This window comes from Equus quagga, chromosome 17 (assembly GCF_021613505.1).
Source record: "Equus quagga isolate Etosha38 chromosome 17, UCLA_HA_Equagga_1.0, whole genome shotgun sequence".
In the NCBI taxonomy this organism is placed as follows: Eukaryota; Metazoa; Chordata; class Mammalia; order Perissodactyla; family Equidae; genus Equus; species Equus quagga.
The window spans coordinates 46,077,721-46,102,398 of NC_060283.1; the positions used below are offsets into that span (position 1 = coordinate 46,077,721).

At 42.7% G+C, this 24,678-nt stretch overlaps 1 protein-coding gene across 1 annotated transcript; it reads left to right on the plus strand.

Moving 5' to 3' along the window:
- The first annotated feature begins 1,517 nt into the window (after positions 1–1,517).
- On the plus strand, positions 1,518–24,478 carry FAM124B (family with sequence similarity 124 member B). The gene is made up of 2 exons (XM_046644051.1): positions 1,518–2,460; positions 21,710–24,478. The coding sequence occupies exons 1-2, from the start codon at positions 1,729–1,731 to the stop codon at positions 22,358–22,360; spliced, it is 1,383 nt and encodes a 460-aa protein (XP_046500007.1). The 5' UTR covers positions 1,518–1,728; the 3' UTR covers positions 22,361–24,478.
- Positions 24,479–24,678: the final 200 nt, after the last annotated feature.

Here is a 24,678-nt window from a genome sequence, read left to right on the forward strand (position 1 = left end):
TGCAAAAATATAGGACTTAGGAAATTAAGTGGTTAGAATTGTAGGTTAGATTTAGAAAAGAAATCTGAATAGAAATGGTTCCTTTCCATGGATAACAATATTTGACTTTGAATTTGGTTATTGCACTATTAAAGGAATCCACCTCTATAAAATAAAAGTTAAGGTAGGTTACATTTTTTATCACAAAAGAGCTTTTTAATTTATAAAAAATTGTCACACTGCATTCTATTATGAGCATTAGTAAACTGTTTGTTTTAAGAATTACTTTTAGGGCCGGCCCCATGGCTGAGTGGTTAAGTTCGCGCGCTCCGCTTGGGCGGCCCAGGGTTTCTCTGGTTTGGATCCTGGGCACGGACATGGCACCGCTCATTAGGCCATGTTGAGGTGGCATCCCACATGCCACAACTAGAAGGACCCACAACTAAAAATACGCAGCTATGTGCCGGGGGGATTTAGGGATAAAAAAGTGGAAAAAAAAAAAAGAAGATCGGCAACAGTTGTTAGCTCAGGTGCCAATCTTTAAGAAAAAAAAATAGAATTACTTTTAGAAAAATGTGCTTGTCCACACCTTTTTAGGATCACAGCTATCAGAGTAGCATATGATTTTCAAATGAATATTTAGAACACATTAGGGTGGGTATTATGTTTCGAGCTTATATATTCTCATTAAAGATTATTCCATTTAAGATTCAATAGCACAGCATCTCGGGGAAATACGTGCCCTCGTCTAGAACTTGCTTTGGCATCCTTTCCTTATCATTAGGAAGAAAATCCAGACTGGGACTTCCAGGTCTCAGAGAGCAAGTTACTTAGATTTTATTTGCTCCAGTTTCTTCATCAGTAATTTGCCCATAATAGTCTCTTCTTTATAGGTTTGCTACAGGATTAAATCCATTTATGTAAAGTTTTAGAATAGTCTATGCCTGAATGAAGTAGATCCTTAATAGATATGAGCAATGATATTGACCGTGGAAAGCTCTCGCTCTTTCTAAAGAATTTGCATGAATAAATATCTTTTTAGTACACTCAGACTTTGCAGCAGAGCAAATAATTTTCAGTGAACAGTCAAAATTATTGAGATAAAATATCTTCTCTTCAATGCCCTAGCATCAATTGTTCGAAATTAAAATAAAAAGACAAAAGGGGAAAAGAAATCCTGGCAACGAGACAAATTTTGGGAATTGTTTTAAAGCGGTCATTGTATTCGGGTGGCCTGCGGGCCACTGTAAACACTGAGATGTAAGGAGGAAATCAGAACCCATTGTGGGTCCCTAAAATGAATGTCTTTTCAGCTAAACAGATTGCTATCAGCCTAGCAGAGCCGACTCATGTTCCTTTTCGCCCGGTCATTTCCTTTACTGCGTGTCTGTAAGACCCACCCACTCCGGTGTTTCTCAGGATTATAGGTTTTTAGGTCAAGCAGAAACCCTGGGGAACGCCTGAAAAACCCAAACACACGCAGTTACATTACGCATGCGCTGGATGACATTGCCTCCACCGCGGTGGTGTGTCTCTGAGGCTGTTGTGCCCGAATTTGTGTAGATTCTCTCGCTGTGCAGCCGTCTGCAACCAGGAGCACCGACTGAGAGCTTTGCTCTGAAGCAGCTGAAGATTTCCTGGTGGGCTGAAGGCCCCGCCTGAGAACCGCCTGCCCCTTCATTCATTTCAGAAGCTTGATCAGTGGGCCCTCCGCGCTCCCTTCCTTTGTCCTCCTCCGGCAGTTCCACAATGAACGAGGCACAAGAGCCCTTGGCCATGACTGTCCACCTCCTTGCCAACTCGGGGCACGGCTCGCTTCTGCAGCAAACTCTGGACCAGCTCCTGGACTGCATTTGCCCAGAGGTGCGTCTCTTTCTGGTGTCAGAGCGGGTCAGTCCCGTGAAATACTATGACAGGTGTCACTCCAAGAGATCACGGTTCCCCGGGATGTCTGTTTTGCTCTTCCTGCAAGAAAGGCTCGGAGGAGAGCGGCTGTTTCGAGTTCTTGACTCCCTGCAGCACTGGCCATGGCAGTGCTACCCTGCCCAGAATGCGCCGGGAAGACCGTGTCCTTATATTCTTGCCAATCAGGAATTCTACAGTCTGGACAACCAGATGCCCGTCTGGGGTGTGAGGCAGGTGCACTGTGGCACCGAGATCCTGAGGGTGACGCTCTACTGCAGTTTTGATAACTACGAGGATGCCATCAGACTCTATGAGATGCTCCTGCAGAGGGAGGCCACCTTGCAGAAGAGCAACTTCTGCTTCTTTGTTCTCTACGCCACCGAGAGCTTTGCTCTGCAGCTCTCCCTGAAGCAACTGCCTCTCGGAATGTCAGTGGACCCGAAAGAGTCTTCGGTGCTGCAGTTCAAGGTTCAAGAGATCGGCCAGTTAGTGCCTCTTCTACCCCATCCATGTGTCCCCATCAGCCGCACCAGGTGGCAAACACAGGACTATGACGGCAACAAGATCCTGCTGCAGGTATTTCTGTTTTGCCTCTATGATCTTTAGATGCACGTGGAACTGTGTGATTTCACACCTGACATGGGCCTTAGAGATGATTTAACGTAGTGGCTCTCAACCTTGGTTGCACATCGGAGGCCCTGGGGAGCTTTCCCAAAAATTCCCGTGTCATGGTTACACTCCAGGCCAGTTAGATGGGAATCTCTGGGGGCACCCAGGTCTGGATATTCTTTTAAAAGCCCCTTGGATGAGTCCATTGTGTAGCATGTAGGGTTGAGAGTCGCTGATCTAATGAAATCCCCTCATCTGACAGATAAGAAAGTGTAGACTCCGTGAGATTGTAAGTTACACAAGTAGTTTGCAGTAGGATCAGATGATCCCCCATTTCCTAGATTTTTCTTTGACCATGCTCATCAACTATATGCAAATACTTTGCCCACCCTTTGGGTTCAGGAATATCAGATCATCTGACCTAAGGAAGTTGAAGTTGTAATTATGATTGAGAATGTTAACTTTGCAGTCCTGTTGACTTTCATTTTGAAGCGTCCTGTATCATTGTCAAATTTTAACCCAAATCAAGTTAGACGGTTGGAAGCCCTTCAAAAGAAAATCTTGAAATGAAAGCCTTTTTCTATAAGCATCCTATTGAAACCAAACGTAATCACGATAGCTACCACGTGTCATCTCTTATGGTGTTTTATGTGGCACTTGAGACTTGCCCTTTAGTAGCTGCGTGACTTGGAGCCTCAGTTCCTTCCTTAGCACAATGAGGGTAATATCATCTTCCCAGAGTGTAGGTTGTCGTCTACACTAAATGACCTAACACTTATAAAGTGCTTAAGGTAGTGCCCAGAATGCAATTTTAGCTGTTAGTGTTCATATTATGCCCTAGATTAAGTGTTTTACATTGATTATTTTATTTAATCCTTATTACAATTCAGGAAGTCAATATTTTCCCATTTTGCAGATGAGAAAACTGAGGGGTAGAGGGATTCAGTTACTTGGCCAAGATACCTTTGATGTGTCTACCTGGATCTAAAGCCTGTACACTTAACCATTGCAGTCCAGTGCTCAGTGGGTGTGTATGTGTGTGTGAGTGTATGCAGGCGGCGAGATATGTGTGATTTCACAACAAAGTACTCTGTGGCTTCTGATCTTGAGAAATGGTCAGAAACCCCTTTAAGGCCTATTGGATAAAGCAATAAAAGGCTATAAGATGAATTGTCTTTCCCTTTGATTAATTTTGTTGTCATCAGCTTTGAGTTATTAATAAAATACAAATCACATTCATACTGTATTAAATCATTTCCCCTCTCGTTCACATAGGGTGGACAGCCACTGTTCTGTGAGTTGTCTATTGTATAACTCACTACATAATTTCCAAGGCATCTAAAGTTTCTCCTTTAGCCTTAGTTAATCTCCAGAATTTAAAATCAACCTCACTGTCAAAAATTTAATATGTGTGTGCAGCAGGGGGCACATTTTTAATCATTCCTGTTTTAAAGGCTAATGGCATTTTCACTCCTGAACCAAGGCTTATACAGCTTAGTTACTTTGGAAAATTGAGTCAAATTTGGGGAATGCAAAATAGTTTGGGGATTAAAACGTCAGTGAGTCTAGGCTTTTGCAAACAAAATGGAGGATTATCTTCTGGAAATTTCTGCTTCAGGTCTTATATCATAAAAGTCCCTGAAGAAAGTTAGCAAAGGCCTGACTATAATACACCATGAAAGACCGTGCACTGTAGCTATTCCACTCCTGTAACGGAGTGAATTTTTCAGGCTAGAAAACCCAGCCCAGAATTCCTTTTGGAGGAGAGAGAAGATGGGGGGTGAATGCATTCCTTTTTGCAAGTCGATAGTCTGTCTTAAGCATGCCTAGAACCCAACTGTCAGCTCTGCCACCTGTGTCTTGGCCCTGTCCCCAGATTGACCCTTGTGGTTGCCAGGTGGCTGCCAGCATCTCCGGGGACTACATCCTTCAGGTGTGCTCTGAGGGCCTCACCCCACAATGGTCCAACACAATTTCGGGACTCACTCCAGTTGGACCAACTTGGTTCACCTTCTCTTCTCTAAATCAATTACTGTGCTCGGGAGAATGGGATGGTGGGGATTAGCTTAGTTCTGAGGCAAGAGCTCTACCCTCTATCCCTAGATTTTTGTGGAGTCAGACCCTCCTTGGACTAAATGGGTGGCCCAAATGACTGACGTCAACCGAAAGAAAGAAAATAATACCTGTTCAAGGGAGAGCCACAACCACAGATTAGCCTCTCTGCATGTAACCCTTCCTCAGGGCCAGGATGGATGTGTGTGGGGGGTGCTGGACCCCGTGGGGGATGGTGGGCAAATTTTCCCTGAGGAGTGATGCCGGGCCTGCTTGAGCCAGATGGTCAAGAAGGAAGTAGCCAGATGAAGAAGGGAAAAAGGTGTTCCAAAGAGAGGAGGTGGGGTGACAATGCGTGGTATGGCATTTCCGGGGAAGGCCGTGTTCAGAAAACTGCCTGAGGTTCCATGTAGCTGGAGTGGAGGAAGGGAGTCGGGGGAAGAGGGTGGGCAGATGGGCAGAGGCCACATCATCAGGAACGTGGTCAGCCACTGGAAGGTAAGCACCATGAGGGCAGGGACCGTTTCTGTCCACTCCTCTGTTCCCAGTACCTAGAACAGTGTCTGGCACGTGGTAGGCGATATATTCTTGTGTGAATGAACAAGAGCCTAGCTAAGTAGCTTCTATTTTATTCTTACTATAATCAGCTGTCACAGATGGAGCCTATGAATGGTACTGACATATAATTTTCGTTATGAGACTCAAAAGAGAGAATATACATGGAAGTGCTTTGTAAAGTAAAAACCGCAGGAGGTCGTGCAAAAGCAATGCAATTATTGTCTGTGCATGTAAGAATGCTACTGGCTGTCTTGCCGAATACACAGTGAACAATTCTTTTCCCACATGACTTCTTGTCATTGAAGACTATCAATGCTTCTCTGAGTCTAGAATGTGTATGTTTGATGAGAGTGATGTTGGGGTATACAGTAGATGCTCAGCAAATGAATGAATGTATGAATAAATGATCAAGTGTGTCAGTGTTCCTTCATTTACCAAATATTTGTTGAGTGCCTACCTTGGGCCAGGCACTGTTGTCCATTGGGCAGTTTGCATCCTGCTGTCTCAGTTCTTAGTGGATGTGAAAGTATAGTGGATTGACTCTTCCCTCCCCACTCTGAGTGGTCCCTCTGTCTCTGTATTTGTCCCACTGGTGGTAGCGATGGTGCCAGTGTGCACTGAGGGAAGGTAGGATGGGCGATGATACCTCCTCTCTTTTCAGACTTTCCCCAGTGTAAACTCTGCCCCCAATCAAATCAGACATTTTGTCAACTCGACTACAGGCAGTGTCTCTAGCCAGCTACTGCTGGTTCTCAGCTTTCTCCACCTGGGCCATGTTGTCCAAAGTTTCATTCTTTGTCCTCTTTATAGATTTTTTTCAATTTACAACACTTATAGTTCCTCTTCCTTGGTCCATCTCTTAGGCATCTCTGACTCGGACAATCCAGGTGTAGAATCCACCACTTTATATCAGGCTTCTGGCAGACTCCGAATTCCAGGTCATTCAGTTAGAATTGGTGATTTTATCATTCAGTTTGATGTTCAGTGGAGAGAATTTATAGATTAAGAAGGTAGGACCTTGCTGGAAGCTACAAGCAGTGCTCCTGTGAAGTCTCTATTTCCTGACCCTGTGGGAAATAAGACAGTCATCCCTCTGTTGACCATTGGTCAGGTGTTCTGCGCAATCTCACGCTGCCCTTGCAATCGAATGGGGAGCCGGATACTCCCACAAGTGTTTGCAGTCCAAGGCAGCTTGTGGTAAATGTTCTACGAGAGCTGCAGCTCCTACCTCATATGTAGGGACGGGAAGGGTTAATTTGACCAAGAGAGTCTGGGAAGTTGTGTGGAGGAGGTGTGACTTAGAAGATGACCGAATCAGGCGGTAGCAGAGTGTAGGGCTAGAGAGTTCTAGAGAGTTTAGGAGAATCACTTTTGGCTAAGAATGGATGGAGGAGGGTGTCCAATAAGCTCTAGCGAGGCATTTATTAAGGTTTTTAGAGAAGAGGCAGACATGATTGTACCTGTAATAGATAATTTAGGATGCTAATCCTGGTTCCATCACATGGGATAGGTTGGATGAGGACTATGCTGACCAATTCAGAAGTGATTTCTATTGTCCAGTCAATGGCCAGCAAAGTTTTGAATAACTGAACTTGCAATTCAAACATGAGGTTAAATATGAGCTAGATTTCAGGGGTAGACTGGACAGATTGGGAAACGAATTAGATATGGAGAGTGAAAAAGAGGGAGGTGATCATGGGGTTGGATGCATTGGGTTTGAGATGATTGCAGGTCACTCAGGTGAAGATATTCCAGAGTCAGGCGACCTCTGAGGGCTGGAACTTGGGAGGGAGCTTGGGCTAGGGACATAGGTTGGAGTGATGGTTGATCCTGGGAAGAAGTGATATTATCAAGGAAGAGAGTATAGAATGAGAAAAGATGAAGGCAGGACCTGCCAAATGTCCTCACTTCAGGAGTGGAGAAGGAGAAGAATCAGTGAGAGAAACCAGGAGCAACCACAAAGCAGGAGAAGACCATGATGTCACAGAAGACAAGGTGTCACTTGGCGGCTTGCTGTATTCCCTAAGATGTGGTTTCTCAGACGTGCTAGAACAGGTGCCTTGGGTTCTTCCACTCTGGCCTCCTCACCAGGCAATCCGTCTCTGGTTGTGTTGCCATTGACCCTCGCTAGATCGCCACCTGCTGTAGGGCCAGCTCTGCTCCGCTGGTAACTTCTGCCATTGTGGCCCTGAGCTTAGGAGCATCTTCTTGGCAAAGCCTCCACAACATTACTGAGACCAGGCTATAATTTTCAATGAGATCTTTCTGAAGATTTGAGGATAAAGGGGAAAAACAAGAAAGAATTCTGTACAGGAAAGATAACTTGCAAGCACCTCTAGATGTCACCATTCTCAGAGCTCCTAGGCCAAGATGTGACCTTGAGGTCTTTAATAGATCTTTTCCTTGTGTTCTCCACATCCATCTGCAAGAGGTGCTCCAGGCCAAACTCACACAGCAAGAGAAGGAAGGTTCCCTCTTACCCACCTAAGGCCTACCTTCCAAGTCTTCTTTCTTGACAAGAGTTGACTGACTCCCAAGATCAGTGAAATGAACAAGTTCACACCCATCTTCCTCTCCCACCTTCAGAGTGGTGGGGTCTTGTTCTTGCACCTGGACAGGATAGTTCAATTACACGAGCATATGAGCCCAACATTAGCACGATGTGGGGTATTCGGTCTCAACTACAGATGTTGCTCATCAGCTATTCATTCCAATGGCTTTTCCTAGTTTATTCTCCCCCGTCAGTTGAAACTCATGTCTGCATACCTTTCCTTCAGTCGTTGGGCTTCACCTCCGGATCCCCTACAATTAGTGCTTGAGTTAGAATCCACATAGCTCTCCAAGACACAGGCATAAAGTCTTGTGTTTCTGAAAAAGATTCTGTTTCCCACACACATTCCTCTTTTTACTCTCCAGTTGAGAGCCATCCCTGTAGACTTTATGCTGACCTCTAGAACTTTCTGTGGTGATGGAAATATTCTATGTCTGCACTGTTCAGTAGGGTAGCCATTGGCCACATATGGCTATTCAGCACTAAAAATGTGGCGTTAAAAATGAGGAAATGAATTACTAGTTTTATTAATTTGAATCCACATTTAAGTAGCTACATGTAGTTAGTGACTACTGTATTGGACAGTACTGGTCTGGGTCACTTCTGAGACCTCTTGCGACGCGAAGCTTCTATGACTATACTGTGTATAGCTTCACTAGTGGCAGACCCTCATAATTTCAGGGTGGAATTCAATTAGATTCTTGGAAACAATCAAAAGATACTTGGCATCAATTTTATTGAACATGGTAGATGGATTAAGCAATTTTTCACATTGTTTTTTTAAGAGCGCAAGATATGCACCTCTCTGGTAACTCTAGACTGGTTTTTCTGCACTAACTCTGAAAATAAGATTGCCAAAAATATTTGATATAATTATCAATCTTTTAAGTGTATGTGTACAGCTTTTCATGATATCTGCCTATGGACAGCAGACAGTTAATATTATAATATGATATTATATTATATATAACAGTTAGTGCCTCATATGCTGTGCGCTGGGTTCCATAGTTTCACTGTAAATATCTCCATTTCATAGATGAGGAAACCAAAACTTAGAAAGTTTAAGTAAATTGTCTATGGTCACACAAGTAGCAAGGGATAGAGTCAGGTTTCAAACTCAGGTCTCTCTAACTCCAAAGTTCAAGATTTAAATAGCTATGCTATTTTTGTTTTGTTTAAAAAAAGATTTTAACATATAGTATTTTTTCTAAAGACTTTATTTTTTTAAGAGCAGTTTTATGTTCACAGCAAAATTGAGAGGAAGGTTACAGAGATTTCCCGTGTACCCTGGCCCCCCCACATGCACAGCCTCCCCCATTATCAACATCCCTCACCAGAGTGGCACATTTATTAAAGTTGATGAACCAATATTGATACATTGTAATCACTCAAAGTCCATAGTTCATCTTAGGGTTCACTTGATGAGTTTGGACAAATGTATAATGACGCATATCCATCATTATGGTATTGTAAAGAGTAGTTTCACTGCCGATCACATAACTTAATTTAGTAAAACTCTAAGGTTTCAAGTTACCAAAAAGATTTTGAAGCTATTTTTAAGTACATATATCATAACACATAATCATTGCTAAAAAAGTTTATCTATAAACTCTAATCAGCTAAGAGTTTATCTGAATCATTGTTGGTATTATTACTTTAAACAAATTGTTATCTGTTAGATCAATTAAAAATAAGAAAAATGAAGTTGTATTTCACCTGCACTTATTTCTTCTTTAGTGCTCTTCCTTGCTTTTTGTAGATCCAGTTTTCTGACCTATATTATTTTTCTTCTCTCCAGAGAACTTTTTAACATTTCTTGCATGGCAAGTCTACTGGCACCAAATTTCCTCAACTTTTGTTTGTCTGAGAAAATCTTTTTTTTGCCTTCACTTTTGAAGGATAATTTCACAGGGTACAAGGTACAGAATTCTCAGTTGGTGGTTTTTTTCCAGCACTTTAAATATTTCACTCCACTCTCTTCTTGCTTACACGAATCTGAGGACAAGTTGGATGTAATTCTTATCTTTCTTTCTCTGGCTTCTTTCAGGATTTTTTCTTTACCTTTGATTTTCTGTAGTCTGGAAATGATAGACCTACGTGTACTGTTTTTGGTTTACCGTGCTTGGTATTCTCTGAGCTTCATGGATCTGTGGTTTGGTGTCTGACATTAATTTGGGGCAATTCTTAGTCATTACAGTTTCAAATGTTTCTTCTAGTCCTTTCTCTCTTTCTCCTTCTTCCGGTATCCCCATTATGTGTATGTTACTCCTTTTGTAATTATCCCACGGTCCTTGGATTTTCTGTTCTGTTTTCTTCGCTCTTTTTTCCTCTTTGCTTTTTGGTTTTCAAGGACTGTATTGATATATCCTCTGCCTTAGAGATTCTTTCCTCAGCCATATCCAGTCTACTAAGAAGCTCATCAAAGACATTCTTTATTTCTGTTACAGTGTTTTTTATCCCTAACATTTATTTTTGGTTATTTTTTAGGATTTCCATCTCTCTGCTTACATCACCATCTGTTTCTTGCATTCCATCTTCTTCTTTATCCATTAGAGTCCTTAGCACATTAATCATAGTTTTAAATTCCTGGTCTGATAAGTCCATCATCCCTCCATATCTGGTTCTGATGCTGGCTTTGTCTTTTCAAATTGTATTTTTGCCTTTTGATATGGCTTGTAATTTTTTTCTTGATAGCCAGACAGGATAGCAGGTACAAGGAACTGCCGTAAATGGGCCTTTAGAGATGAGGCAGTATGGAGTTGGGGGAGGGGAAGCATTGTATAATTAGGTCTCAGTCTTAGTGAGTCTAAGCTTTGAATTGTGAACTTCTTAAGTGTTTTTAATTATTTTTCTCCCCCGCTTAAGGTGGGAGAGGATGGCTAGAGTGGGTTGGAGCTGGGTATTTCCCTTCCCCAGCTCAGTTAGGCTCTGATAACACACAGCGGGTCAGGCTCTGGTTAACTAGTTTCCCGAGAACAGGACTTCTAAGAAAAAGAGTGCTCTGTTGTATTTAAAAATGATTCCTTCTCTCTTCCCCTTCTGGAAGCATGGGGGAATTTTTCTCAGATATTTACTATGAGAAACTGGTCAAACTCTTGGAGGTAAATCTCACACAACTGTGGGCCCCCTCCATGACTGGGACCCCCTGGAGTTTTAACTCTCAGAGTTGTCCTCACTGATGAGCCTCCAGACATCCATCAATTCCAGTGCAGGTTTCCGTCGCCCAGCGCTGGGTCCTGTGGCGGTTTCCACTTGTGAGTCTGCTCTGGGAAGCCGTGACTCTCTGTATTTGTCTGTCTGTCTCTCCAGTCTTGGGGGACTGTTTACCCTGTGTCCTCACCTCTTTTACAGATGCTGAAAGAGTTGTTGCTCTCTCTAAGGCCACAGTGCCTGAGGTCAAGACGTCAGCAGCATTGGTAAATGTTGACCACTCCTGCCTTAAAAGTCTTTCCTCTGTGGGCTTCTGTAACCTAACTTTTAAATTAAAAGCTATCTCTCTGACTATCGCTTTGCTGTTTTTTTTCAAAGATTCAACTCTTTCTTCTATTTCTAAATCAGGTTTTCTCAGCCTCAGCACTATTGACATTTTGGACGGAATAATTCTTTGTTGGAGGAGGAGATGTGCTGCAATGCAGGATGTTTAGCAGCATCTTTGGCCTCATCTATTAGATGCTAGTGGCACTCAGACCCACTCCTTCTAGTTGTGACAACCAAAAATATCTCCAGACATTGTCAAATGCCCCCAGGGGGCAAAATTGCCCCCGGTTTGGAACCACTGTCCTAAGAAGAAGGTTTCCCTAAGATTAAGAAATAAAGGCCATCCTGTGGATTTAGTTATCATCTTTGTTCAACTTACTCCTCTATTTGCATCTCCTCTATCTCTTGAGCTTTTATTTCCAAGTCCCGGTAAGATCATTTAAACATAATGTCTCATCCTCATCTCAAATTCAATCCAAACAATCGTCATCTACAGGCCGCCCCTCAACTTCTCCAGCTCTGGTCTTTCTCCCTTTTGCACAGGTTTTGAAACATCAGTCATTTCTAAAGCCTCTTTCTTTCAGAAGCCCCACGTTGAGTCAGCCCCCAACTGTTCCAGTTTTCTTTCAGAGTCATGTATTTTTCCCACTTCCTCCTTTAAACCCACATAACTTCAAATGTGCATTGTTGTTATGACATTCTAACTCTTCCTGCTGGCTCCAGGCGTTTCTGCTTTATCCTGCAACCTTTGTTGAAAGTATTCTTAAATGACTGCCAGATTTATGTTCCTTGTCAACTCAATAACAAAGTCAAGCAAATAAAATTAAAACTCACTTGCCTGGATTTCAAGGCCCTTCATAATCAGGCCCCACCTAATATTTCCCTTTGCTGCCTCATTCTTGGCCTATCCCAAACTCCATTCCAGAACACCCATGTATGTTTTATTTTTATTGTTGTGAAATATACAAAACATAAAATTCATCACTTGAACCATTTTTAAGTGTAAAATTTAGTGACATTAACCAAATTTACAATGTTGTATGACTGTCACCATATCCATTTCCAGAACTTTCTACCACCCAAAACAGAAACTCTGTACTCATTAAACAATAACTGCCATTCTCCCCTCTCCCCGTCACTGGTAACCTCTATTCTTCTTTCTGTCTCTATGAATTTGTCTGTTCTAGGGACCTCATATAGGTGGAATCATATACAATATTTGTCCATCAGTGTCTGGCTTATTTCATTCAGCGTAATGTCTTCAAGGTTCATCCATGTTGTAGCATGTGTCAGAGTTTCACTCCTTTTTAAGCTGAATAATGTTCCATCGTATGAATATCTGCATTCATGTGTTATCTAGGCTGTTTCTTGTCCAGCCATGTATTTCTCTTCCTCTTCACTCATCTGCCCTTTACGGCTCTATGCAAATGCCACTTCTTCCATGAAACCTGCCATAAGTTCAAGGCCACATGAACCACATTCCTAACTAAGACATTTTACACCTAAATTTTATAACGCACAACTGATTATCTATGTTCTCCTTCTTGTACTATATAATTTGGGACTTCATGACTCACCATCTCTTTTCAGCATTGTATGGTAAATGTTTATTTCCAGGAGAGAATCAGGCAGACAGCTGCTTCTGAAACACGTCTTGGTTGATGGATTGCTTGTTCCCAGGAAATAAGTTTATCTCTTCAGAAAGGTATCTATTCCAGAAGCTAAGTTTGGCCAAAGCAAGCCTGTGTTTCTTTCCATCTACAGACATTTAGCTAAGTTCATCTTCATGTTCTTTATTAGCTATTTAACATTAAAGAACATAGTCTTTCGTGAAGGTAAGTAATTCATTTTATTCTTCTTCTGTAGCATTTCTTTCTTTTTTCTTTTGTGAGGAAGATTGGCCCTGAGCTAACATCTGTTGCCAATTTCCCTCTTTTTGCTTGAGGAAGATTGTTGCTGAGCTAATGTCTGTGCCAATCTTCCTGTATTTTATGTAGGATGCCGCCAGAGCGTGGCTTGATGAGTGGTGCTAGGTCTGCGCCCAGGGTCTGAACCAGTGAACCCTGGACTGCTGAAGCAGAGAGGATGAACTTAACCACTACACCACCAGCCGGCCCCCTTAGGCATTTCTTTGGTGTTTTTGTTTTTTTTTTTTTTGAGGAAGACTGGCCCTGAGCTAACATCCATACCCATCTTCCTCTACTTTATACATGGGATGCCTACCACAGCATGGCGAGCCAAGCAGTGCCATGTCTGCACCCGGGATCCGGACCCTTGAACCCCGGGGTGCCGAAGTGGAATGTGCGAACTTAACCACTGCGTTACCAGGCGGGTCCCACCCCGTTAGGCATTTCTTGAGGGCTCCTTTCTCATTTCTGAGTCTCTCTGCTGTACTCACTCAAACTCTGTTCCTCCCTCTTTGTTCCTCTCCTAATTTCCTTTCCATTCTCCATCGCAGCCTCTAACATGCCCTACACAGCCACACACACACCCCCACAACTTCCACTTTTACACTCTCGCTCAGTCCTTTGGTTTATGCTGCTCTGAAGAAACACTTGTAGGCATTCCTCAGAAGGTTGCTGATGTCATAGAATAGCAGGTTAACATCAGTGGTTTTGGCTAATCAATTAAAATAAGTACTTTTCACAATATCAGTTAATTGGAAGAGACTGGTTTCACCTCTTAAGTAAGCAAGTCTGGCACTGTTTTTGGGTTTCTTATTATCTATACAATCTGTTTCTGTGCAATTTTTTTCTCAATGTAGGAGAAATCCTCTTTTGCTATCCTTTGGAATCACTTTTAGTAAAAGACAATATTACTTTCCTTTCATGATGTCACTCTGCCCCTTAAGAGCTTAATCATTTTTCAATGATGTATATTCTCTTATTTTTCAAGTATTTACAGTTAAATGAGTGATGAATGGTCTTCCTAGCAACAAATGATCTTCCTGTTCATCAGGATAGTTGCTAATGTTCCTTGAAACTTGAAAACTGGAAAAAAACCTATCTCAGTTTGTAACATTTTACAAATATTTCTTAGAAAGATGAGCTCTAAATGATCAGAATTCCTACAAATGCATTTCAGTTTATCTTTTGGCAAAATTTTTTGGCAAGAGGACCTTTATTCTCCTTCAAGGGATTTATCTCAATCACTCAACATTATGTTTCTCCTGGAAATTCTTCATTCCAACTGCACACATTTGCATTTCTATAAAATCTTGCGCTCATTTTTGCTATTTGGTCTAAGGATCTTAGACTTCTCTTAAAGAAAGAAATGTTGACATTCTCTTGTCTTAAAAAGATTGCAGAGGGCCAGCCCCATTGGCCTAGTGATTAAGCTCAGTGCACTCTTCTTCAGTGGCCCAAGTTTGACTCCCAAGTGTGGACCTAAACCACTCTGTTAGTGGCCATGTTGTGCTGGAAGCCCATATACTAAAAAATAGAGGAAGATTGGTATGGATGTTAGCTCAGTATAAATCCTCATCAGCAAAAAAAAAAAAAAAAAAAAAAAAAAAATTTCAGAAATGGCCATCTATGTGATGAAAGTCATTTTGCAGTTTCTTGATAAGACTCTCTATCTACCTAATGTCAAATAATTATGGGCCTAATTTATAGATTCTACACTTCCATACATGCAAAAATTTATATTTTGTTAGGTATTAAGTTTTATTTATTTATCGAACAGACGTCTAGTGATTACTTGTCATGTGTCAGGCACTGTGCTGTGTACTGGAGAAATGATGGAGATGTATACAACCCTCCTCTTTCAGATGGCAAAGTCCAGAGGAAGACACAGAGAAGTAAGCAGACAAGGGAAAACAGTGTGGGAACTGCTATGATGTGGGAAGTATAGGCTTCTAGGAGAGTCATAATATTATTGATGATGAGAATAGCCGTCTTGTGTCTAGCACTACCATGTCCCAGGCACTATTATCACCTAATCCTCTCAACAACCCTATGACATTGGTCATTATTTTATTATCTCCTTTCATAGATGAGGAAATGGAGGCACAGGAAGATTAGGTAACTTGTCTAAAGCCCCATTGAAACTGAACACAAACTCAGGTTCGTTTACTCAACACACAGCAAAGCCAAGCACTGAAAAGTCAGGATTGTAGCAAGGAAAGAGGTTTATTATCAAAAGGCAGCCAGATGATGAGATGGGAGTAAAAACTCAAATCTACCTCCTCAAAGGGAAAAAGGTAGGCATTTTTATCTGGGGTTTCTGGTAGGGGAGGGGGAGCATGTGGCTTTGCTGGCTGGCACCTTCCCACAAGCTTTATCTTAAGTCTCTGGCATCACCTTCAGATGCATTTGGTCTTGTGAAGCTGAATCTCTTTTTTTCCTACACTGTCTGGACTTTAACTTTCTAGGAAAACAGCTTACTCATCATGTACTAAGGAGAAACAGAAAGATCTGGTTAGTTTTAAACAACGTTGATTATTAGTAGCTGAGTATGTGTGTGCACAGCTGCAGGAAGCAAAGCTTATCTCAAATTTTTGTCTCTTCTTTTTTTTTTGGTTTTAGCCCAGGGAAAATTTTAACTCATTTGTTCTCGGTCTCACCATGCCTAATAAGTGGCAGAGCTGATATTTAGGGGCACCTAACTCAGATTCAGTGATAGAGAAAGCTTAAAGAAGAAATGATGTGTAAGCTTCGAGTTGACAGTGGGTTTTTAAGAAAAAGGGTTAGAGGAGACACACACCAGACAGACGAAATAATATACACAAACACTGGCATTAGGAAAGAACAAATAGTGTCCAAGGAATTGAAAGAAGTTCAATTTCGGCAAGTGGAGGTTGAAGGAGAGGTAGTGGTGAATTAGCAGGCTGGAGTAAGAAGGAACAGACCATGAAGCGTGTGATAGGCCATATTAAAGGGCTTAGAGTTTTATCTTAAGAACGGTAGGAAGCCATCTGAAGCAGGAGGGTGACATGATCAAAATTATTTCAAAGCTCCTCTGGTAGCGAAGTAGAGAATGGATTAGAAGGAGGTAAGACCATCCCTGGGGAGTTTCGTCAGATGGCTGTTGCAGTAATTGAGACGAGAGATGATGACAGCCTGCCCTAGGATTAATGGCAGTGGGTGTGGAGAGACAGGAAGATCTGGGAGATGTTTGGGAGGTACGGTGCATGGGAATGGATGACATAGGGGATGGAGAAAGGAACATGATGTTCTTGCTTGAGTAACAAGCGACTAATGATGCCATCTTCTAAGACAGGGCAAAGAGTAAGTAAAACAGATTTGGTGTAAGGAGGGAGATGAGTTCAATTTTGGACATGTTGAGTTTGAGGAGCTGGTGCGTGAAAGGCAGTTGGATAGGTAGGTGTGAAGCTTAAGAGACAGATCTGAGCTGTAGTTAGACTTCTGGGAGCCTTAGTCATTGAGATAATACTTGAAAGCGTGGGTGTCGAGATTGCCCTGGGAGAGTGTGGAGAGTGAGAAGAGAAGACGGCCCCAGTCAGCACTGAAGAACTACAGGGTATAATGCACTGACAGGGGAAGGGGCTCCTCCAAAGGAAACTGGAAAGGAGTGGATGGACAGGAAGGAGAAAACTCAGAACATGTTAACATAGAAGCTTAAGGAGAAGAAGACTTCCAAAGGGAAGTAGAAAGTCAGTCTTGTAAAATTCTACCAGAGCTCAAGTAAAAATGAGTGGCAAAGAGGCTGCTTATAGATGATCTTGGCAAGAGCTATTTCAGTGAAATGGTAAGAGGAAAAGTCAATGCCACGGGTAAGGGAAATGAGGGAAGGCTAGTACGAAAAATGAGCATGGACCAATTTTATAAACAGATTTGACTGCGAAGGAGAGGAGAGCTGGACAGGGAGAGAGGGTTGAAGGACTGTTTTTCACTATAGACTTATGCATGTTTAATTGTTATTGGAAAGGAGTAGGCACAGAAAGAGAGAGAGGGAGAGAGGGAAAGATAGAAGAAACAAGATAATAAAGTGGGAGAAAATGAATAATGGATAGGTTGGGGTCTCCATGCAAGAGGTGGTGGAATTCACAGCACGGAGAGAGACTGGTCATTTTCCTTGTGGAGTGGGTGGGTGAAGTTACGGGTAAGTTTGGTGGAAGGAAACAGGGAAAGCTGCTACCTAATGATGGCTTTTGTTTTCTCTGGAATCTAGATGGTGAGACCACCTGATGGGAGTGCGAGGGGGAGGTGGTGCCCCTGAAGGTTTGAGGACAGTTCAGAAGAGTCAAAACAGCTGCTTGTGGTGAATGGAGAGAGGTGACTAGGGAAGCAGGAGGACTGGCAGGTAGCCTGGGTGGAGTTGGAAACCAGCCTTCATGGTGGCACCAATCTGAACAGTCGTTTGCTTTTCTCCAGCAGCCTGGGCACAGGTTCAGAAGATGTGGGCAGGTGATGGATCCCGGTTTGGGAGGGATGGAGGGAGGCTATGACAGAAAGGGAGGAGTGCAGGGGAGTTGGAGGTATTGGTGAGGAAATGCTTGAAGCATTGGTCTTTGGACTCAAGTTGACTATGGAAGGCAGTGAAGATAGAATGGGGCTGAGGGGAGAAAGTAGGGAAGGAGATGTTGATGTGGAAGAGCAAGTGTAACGGAGAATTGAGTGCTGGAGCTGGAAAGAGTGGGTGATGGCCTGAGGGTGCTAGGTTTAAATTACATGCTTTGGAGGTGGAGCATTGTAAGGAGGACAAGACCCACTGGAGGGGCCGTGGGACTGGGCGAGCAAAATTGAGTGCAAGGAGACCCTGGGCTGGCTCAGCTGGGCCCACTGACTGTGGACCCGACTCTGGAGGGCACTTCATGGGTGTCCTGAGATGTCTAGGTTGTAGCTTCAGGACCAATTTTGTTCTGATCTGAGATTGATTTAGGAGGCAAAGGGGAACTTACTCAGGCCTCTCTTTCTATTGCTAGAAAATTACATAGGAGCCCCAGAGTCCACCTTGTGGATTTCCCCATCTTCACTTCCAAAAATCAAAAGGACTGAGTAATTTTTCTTCATATATCACAGACACATTTATCGTTTTGCTGTTGAAAATTAGGTCTTAGAAGTTAACTATTTTTTGATGTTTCATACCATACATTTAAATATAGTCAATTAGGAAATGGTTGAACATAAGCCATCAACATCAAATGCTGGTGAGGATGTGGAGCAACGGGCACTCCCGTTCATTGCTGGTGGGAATGCAAAATGGGACAGCCACTTTAGAAGATAGTTTGGCAGTTTCTTACAAAACTAAACCTACTCTTACCATCAAATCTGGCAATCACGCTTCTTGATATTTACTCAAATGAGTTCAAAAACAAACCTATGGATTTCCTCTCCCAGATTGTGTAGTCTAATATCAACTCTGAACGATTTCTGAATATGGAAATGACCATGTCAGTTTCCATTTCCAGAAGAAAAAATCTTCCTTAGATCAAATAAAAAGGTAGACTATAATGTCAAATGATTCTCCAAGAGGCAAAGAGCTCAGCCCTTTGAAGGACTGGGGGAATTTGTTCTCCGGGGGAAGGGAGGCCCCCGCTTACATCTAGGAGGTAGTATTTTCCCCTTGATTTTGGAAGGATAAATAAGGACTTTCCTTTGGAGAAGAGAATTTGGGGTGATTTGAGGTTGGGGTGGGGGAGAAGCCTTTACTATTGATTTTATACTCTTCTACAATACAATTACTTTTATAGTGAGCAATTACTACTGTTATAATAAGATATTTTTTTTAAAACCAACACTCAGATGAAAAGGGAAGAAAGGAAAGGAAGGGAGGGCAGGAGGAAGGAGGGAAGGAAGAAGAAGGAAGGAAGGAAGGGAGAGAGGGCTGGAGAGAGGGAGAGGCGAAGGAAGAGAGAGGGGAAGGGAGGGAGGGAGGGAAAAAAGGGAGGAGGGAGGGCAAAGGAAATATCTGAAGTGTGGAACAGGGGGTCAGCTTTATGCACTGAGAAACGGATTCACAGTGATCACAAGATAACGTGCTATGTGAGACCCACATTTTCTGGATCTGTGCAGCAGTTCTCAAACTTTGTTGCACGTTAGAATCACCTAGGGAGGCTTAAAAATTCCTGATGCCCAGATTGCGCCTGGCCCAATGGAATTAGAATGTCTGAGGGTAGGAGCCCCAGACACCAGTGATTTTTAAAGCTCCCCAGGGGCTTCCAATGTGCAGCAAAGTTTGCGACAGAAATTTCTCCTTTGGGTTTGTACAGAGGGCGCATCCCGTGATGCGATGGGCCTCCCTTTGACAGCGCCCCCACTAGAGAGAGTTTCTGATGCTGGCGGAAGCTCTCCTCAGCACAGTGGTGCACGGTGCTCAGGTGTGACTCAGTGCAAGCACACTTGTGGAGGGAGGTTTCAGGTAAATGCAGCTCTCTAGAGAACTGCCTCGGTCCAGGGGTAGAATCTGGAGATTCTAGAATAGTGGTTTTCAAACTGTGTTCTGAGGAGCCCTAGGGACCTGGTGAGGGGGTCAGAGCCACCACGGGAGAGGGAGGGGAGAACAAGAAAGGGAGGCCCAGCACGTCGGGGTGGGGGTGGGGGGGTACCTCTGGTGCTTCAGCCAGGGCTGCTCTGCCTAGTCTGCTTCATAGTTTGGGAAGAGATTTTGTTTGAAAAAAGGTTTTGTATTCTTAAGAGAGAGAGAGAGCAAGAGAGGGAGGGAGAGAATGAATGAATGAGAATCATTGATGTAAGCCAGGATCAGCCAACTGTGGCCTGGGAGCTAAGAATAGTTTTTCCATATTTAAATGGTTGGAAAAAAAATTTCATGACGCATGAAAATGTGTGAGATTCCAATTTCAGTGTTCATAGAGTTTCAGTGAAACACAGCCATGCCCATTCATCTGTGAGCTGTCCACAGCTGCTTTGTGGCAGAGTCGAGTCATTGCAGTAAAGACCACATGGCCGCAAAACCTCACATCCTTACTGTACGGCCCTTTACAGAAAATATTTGCCAATTCTATGCTAAAGGAATTCATGGAAATCCCTTTTTTTGCTTTTTGCTTTTTGCAGCTTAGTAATAATCCTCTCACCGTTTCTAGATCAGAGAGAAAATTGAGAAGAGGACGTATCCGTGTATCATCTATATAAACACATACTGCATGTGTGTGTATGGTGATGGACACATTTCTAGACCTGGTTTCTCACTGCTCTACCTTCTTGCCTTGTGAGATAAATATGTACGTCTTTTTCTTTTAATAGACTTTTTTTTAGAGCAGTGTTAAGTTCACAGCAAAATAGAGCAGAAAGTACAGAGAATCTTATAGCCTCTCTTCCCCGCCGACACACACAGCCTCCGCCACTGTCAACATCCTGCACTAGAGTGGTACATTCGTTACGATGATGAACCTACGCTGACATATCATTACCACCCAGAGTCCATAGTTTACCTTAGGGGTCACTCTTAGTGGTGTACATTACATGAGTTTGGACAAGGGAATAATGATGTGTATCCACTATTGTAGTATCATATAGAATAGCATACAGAATAGTTCATTGCCTTCAAACGCCTCTGTGCTTCTTCACTTATTCATCCCTGCCTCCCACTTAACCCCGTAACTCCCTAACCACTAACCTTTTTACCATTTCCATAGTTTTGCATTTTCCAGAATGTCATACAGTTGGAATCATAGAGTATGTAGCCTTTTCAGATTGGCTTCTTTCACTTAAATGCATTTAAAATTCTTTCTACCATTCTTTTTGATATTTAGTTAAGGACTAGGCCAGGTAGGGCTGGGCCCTGGATACCAGTTTCTAAGGGCTACTGACAAGATGGAGAAAATTGTCTTTTCCAGAAATCCTTTTGGCGAGAGTATCATATAAGGAGTAGGGGATAAGGCTCCCAAGAGTGTGAGGAAGGCAGACGGGCCAGCAAACTCCCCCTGCGGAGGGCGAGAACACTTAACTGTGGTGGGGTGTTGTTCAGTAGGATCTGTAAGTTTGGAACCAGAATAGAATTGTGAGGGGTTAAGACACCAGAGACCCCAAATAAGTAGTGCCCAACTTTTTTGTTTTTCCACATACTATTAGGGCTCCAGTCTAAATAAATGGTGGCCCCAAATTTAAAGCATATTGGTTTAAAATGTGTCAAATGATTGGCTTGCCTGGAGTGCCCACAAAGATATATATCAGTATTAGCATGATTCAAAAGGACTACCAGCTTTGGAAGATTGAATTCTTGTTCCACTTTATCTTGACTATAACCACGTTTTGGTGGATTTTTAGAATTTTTTTCACGGTTGGCAACGCCGTGGTTGGCATGGTCGATCACTTACAACATGGATCGAGGCCACCGAATAATATGTATGAACACCTTTGCATCATTTGAACAACGATCTACCAGAACTGTGTCGTTGTCAAGGGGTCATTTGATTCTCAGAGTCTTAGCCTTGTCAAAATATTAATTTAGGGAGTCCAAGAGAGATGTTCCGAGCTGATGCTGATTACACACCTCATGATTAGATTGCATTTATTACTTCTATTCAATTCAACCAACTCTATTGAAAGTCTGCTGTGGGCACACACGGTGGAGGATGAATAGGATCAGAGTCTGTTCTCGGCACTTAGTTAATGGAAAACATCTGTTGCATTTCTTCCTCTTTTCCTTGTCCCATAGGTCCAATTGAATCCAGGACTTGGTGTCAGGAATGATGAGCTTTCCTTTCTGAATGGCGCCTCGGGAGCTGACACGATTCCCCAGGGCTCCAGGCTGACCTCTGCCTCTGCAAGAAGGACCTTAGAGCTGAGAAGCCGAAGGAGCCAGGGCAGGAAGTTCAAGGAGGATTCCGTGGAGCACCCTGACCCCAGCGGGAGCCCAGCGTCACACAGCCCTAGTGGCACTTCATGGAAAAGTCGTGGCTGCTCGGTCCAGGCCAACAGCATGGCCATGGGCACCCAGCTGCATCTGCCTTCTCCCCACCTCGACCCTGGGGCCAGAATGAAGGTCCTCAGCTGGGAAAACAGTTCCGAGAAACTGGAGGCAGAGACGAATGTTGACACAGGGTTCACCATGGTCAGTTCTGAACCCAGGCAATCTTTTCTGAGCAGGTTTCCAGGGCATCTGCGGACCAGCCAGCCACCATCCTGCTTGCCACCCTTCTCCTTAGGGGCGGCTGCTCCCAAAACCAGCAGAATCTTTAAGGAAAGTGTTCATCCTTTGTCCCTTGCTGGCCCAAGGGACCTTGGAGCAAGGAAGATGATCTCAAAATGTCCCCTTCATCTGCCAGTCCAAGGTGAAGAAAAAGAAGAAGAAGAATTCTTTATATAGCATAAAAGAAATGTGGTTTTCTAAAATGCAAGATCAGATAGAATGTTCTAGAAATGGAGCACTGACTCAGAATCAGCCTGTGTCTTGTTCAGCTGAGGGAAGCTGAATGCTGGCCATGCATAGATCTGTACTGCTTTTATTTCAAATGCTCAAAGTCTAACAGTGCCGTGGTTGTTTATTTGCTGTCATGGTCATAAGGGAACACAGCCAACCCTCCAGGGAAAAGCCCAGTGCCTGTGTCCTTGGAGACGCACTAACCCAGCTGGGTGTGTTGAATTTGGCACCCATCAGGATAATTGCATTGTATGCAAATGAGTCAGATGTGCAACACAATGCTGATTAGTGTATGTAATTTGGTTTTAATTTTTACTTAGATTGCATAGCTCATCCCCCTGGACAGCATGGACTAGTTATTCTTTAGTATTTTTTCATTTTTATGTGACCTCCTTTGGTAAAGAGGCCCCGTTCACCACCTACACTCTAGAGATTTTGCCTTTAAAACTGTTTGCCTCTGGAATGAGTTAACATGCAAAGTGTTTTGAAAATTACAAACAATTTATTTTTTTCATGTTTAATGAGCAGAAACCCTGGAAGCCAGAAAATCAGGTTAAAAATGAAAGCTAGGCCCTAGGGTTTTCCTGCTTCATTTCTCATTTGCTTTGGCACCGCTCCAATGGGGCCAGTGGTTCATGTTATTAACAGAGAGGAATGTGACATGACTGGAAGATTCGAGATCTCCACTGAGTAGGGCAGGAAGATTGGATTGGTTGGATCTCTGGAGCAGAACTTGGATTCTTCCGACCATGTTCAAATTCCTAAATTCCTTTGCAATATTCATTCATTCATTCATTTATACATTCATCCAACAAGTATTGATTGAGCGTCTAAATTTGAATAAGACATTGATGTATGGTACACATACCTTCTATGGCCATCAAGCCCAAAAAGTGTTTGTGGTCTCACCAGTGTGATAAATCCATTCTATCAACTCTTAAGAATATGTTGAAGTCCAAACTCATTCCTCTGGGACCTTTTTCCACCATTGATTCCCACAGCTGCTGCACCAGGCTGCAGTAAGCATTCGCAGCCTGCAGATGGAGTCTGAGTATACCATAAATTACAACTATACCCTTAATGGACAAATTCTCAATTGCTCCTCTCTCTCAGCAGCATATTTTGGTTGGGTCTATACAGACATTAAAAAAAATCTGAGATCTGTGTTTCAGTTAATTGATAAGGCTGTTCGACTCCATGAACTTCATTCTCCAGGACAGATGTTACGTAGACTATAAATGCTGATTTAGCTGGATCTTTTGGCGACTCTGATACTTAGTACACCCCACTGGAGAGGAGGATGAGTTCAGGCCTAAAGACGAATCTTCTGGCAGCGAGACTGGGCTGAGCTGGGGTGCTCCGCCCCGCTGAAAGAACAGAGATGGACAGGAGTTGCAATGGACAAAGAGAAGCCTTCGAACTACAACTTCAGTATATTCTCATTCTCATTTTCTTTCTCTCCCTCAGATTAAAGTTAGATCTTAGAAAGTGGAATGAAGAACTTAATTTTGGTGTAGTTTTCTATAATAAGAGTAAAAAAAAGTGAAAGTCTTATTGAACTATTGAACTGCCTTGAAAAGCACAGCAAGGGAAGTTCTGAAATTTCTCTCCCACTTTTTTTGAGGCTACCTAAATTTCTTTAACATAGCTCATGGGTAAGAACATAAGTACATGGAAATTATGAAGAATACTGAGAAATTTGAATGAGTACCGTACAAAATTGACTTGTAAAATAAGGCACTCTTAAAATGCTACATATTCTATCCTCCTTCTCAACACGGGAATTTGATTTACCTGATGGATGGAAATTCCAGTGGGGGAGGTGGGAGAGGCCCAGATCGGGGTCTCAGCTTTTAAATTTACTATTTATGTGACCTTGAACTGTCAACCTGTTTGATCCTCTGTTGCCTCAACTGCTGTAAAAAAGGTTGTTAGGAGAATCAAGATTATGCGTAGGAAAGCATGTGGATATTGTTAAGTACTATAAATATGTAAGATAGTATTATTACAAATGGTCCTTCAGACCCACAGTTTTTAAAATATCATGGCAACAAAAGATTGTTTTCCGAAACAACTTTTAGTAAAATCAGTGAGAACAATAAACTTAACTCTCTAAGATTTTGACTATGTGTGCCATTTATGTTCATATATCTAGGAGGAAAATTATGGATAGAAAGAAACAAGTATATCCTAAAGTCCAAAGAGATTGTATGTAACAAGGATAAACTATGAACTAGTTTAATCTAATTTATGAAGTTAGCCAG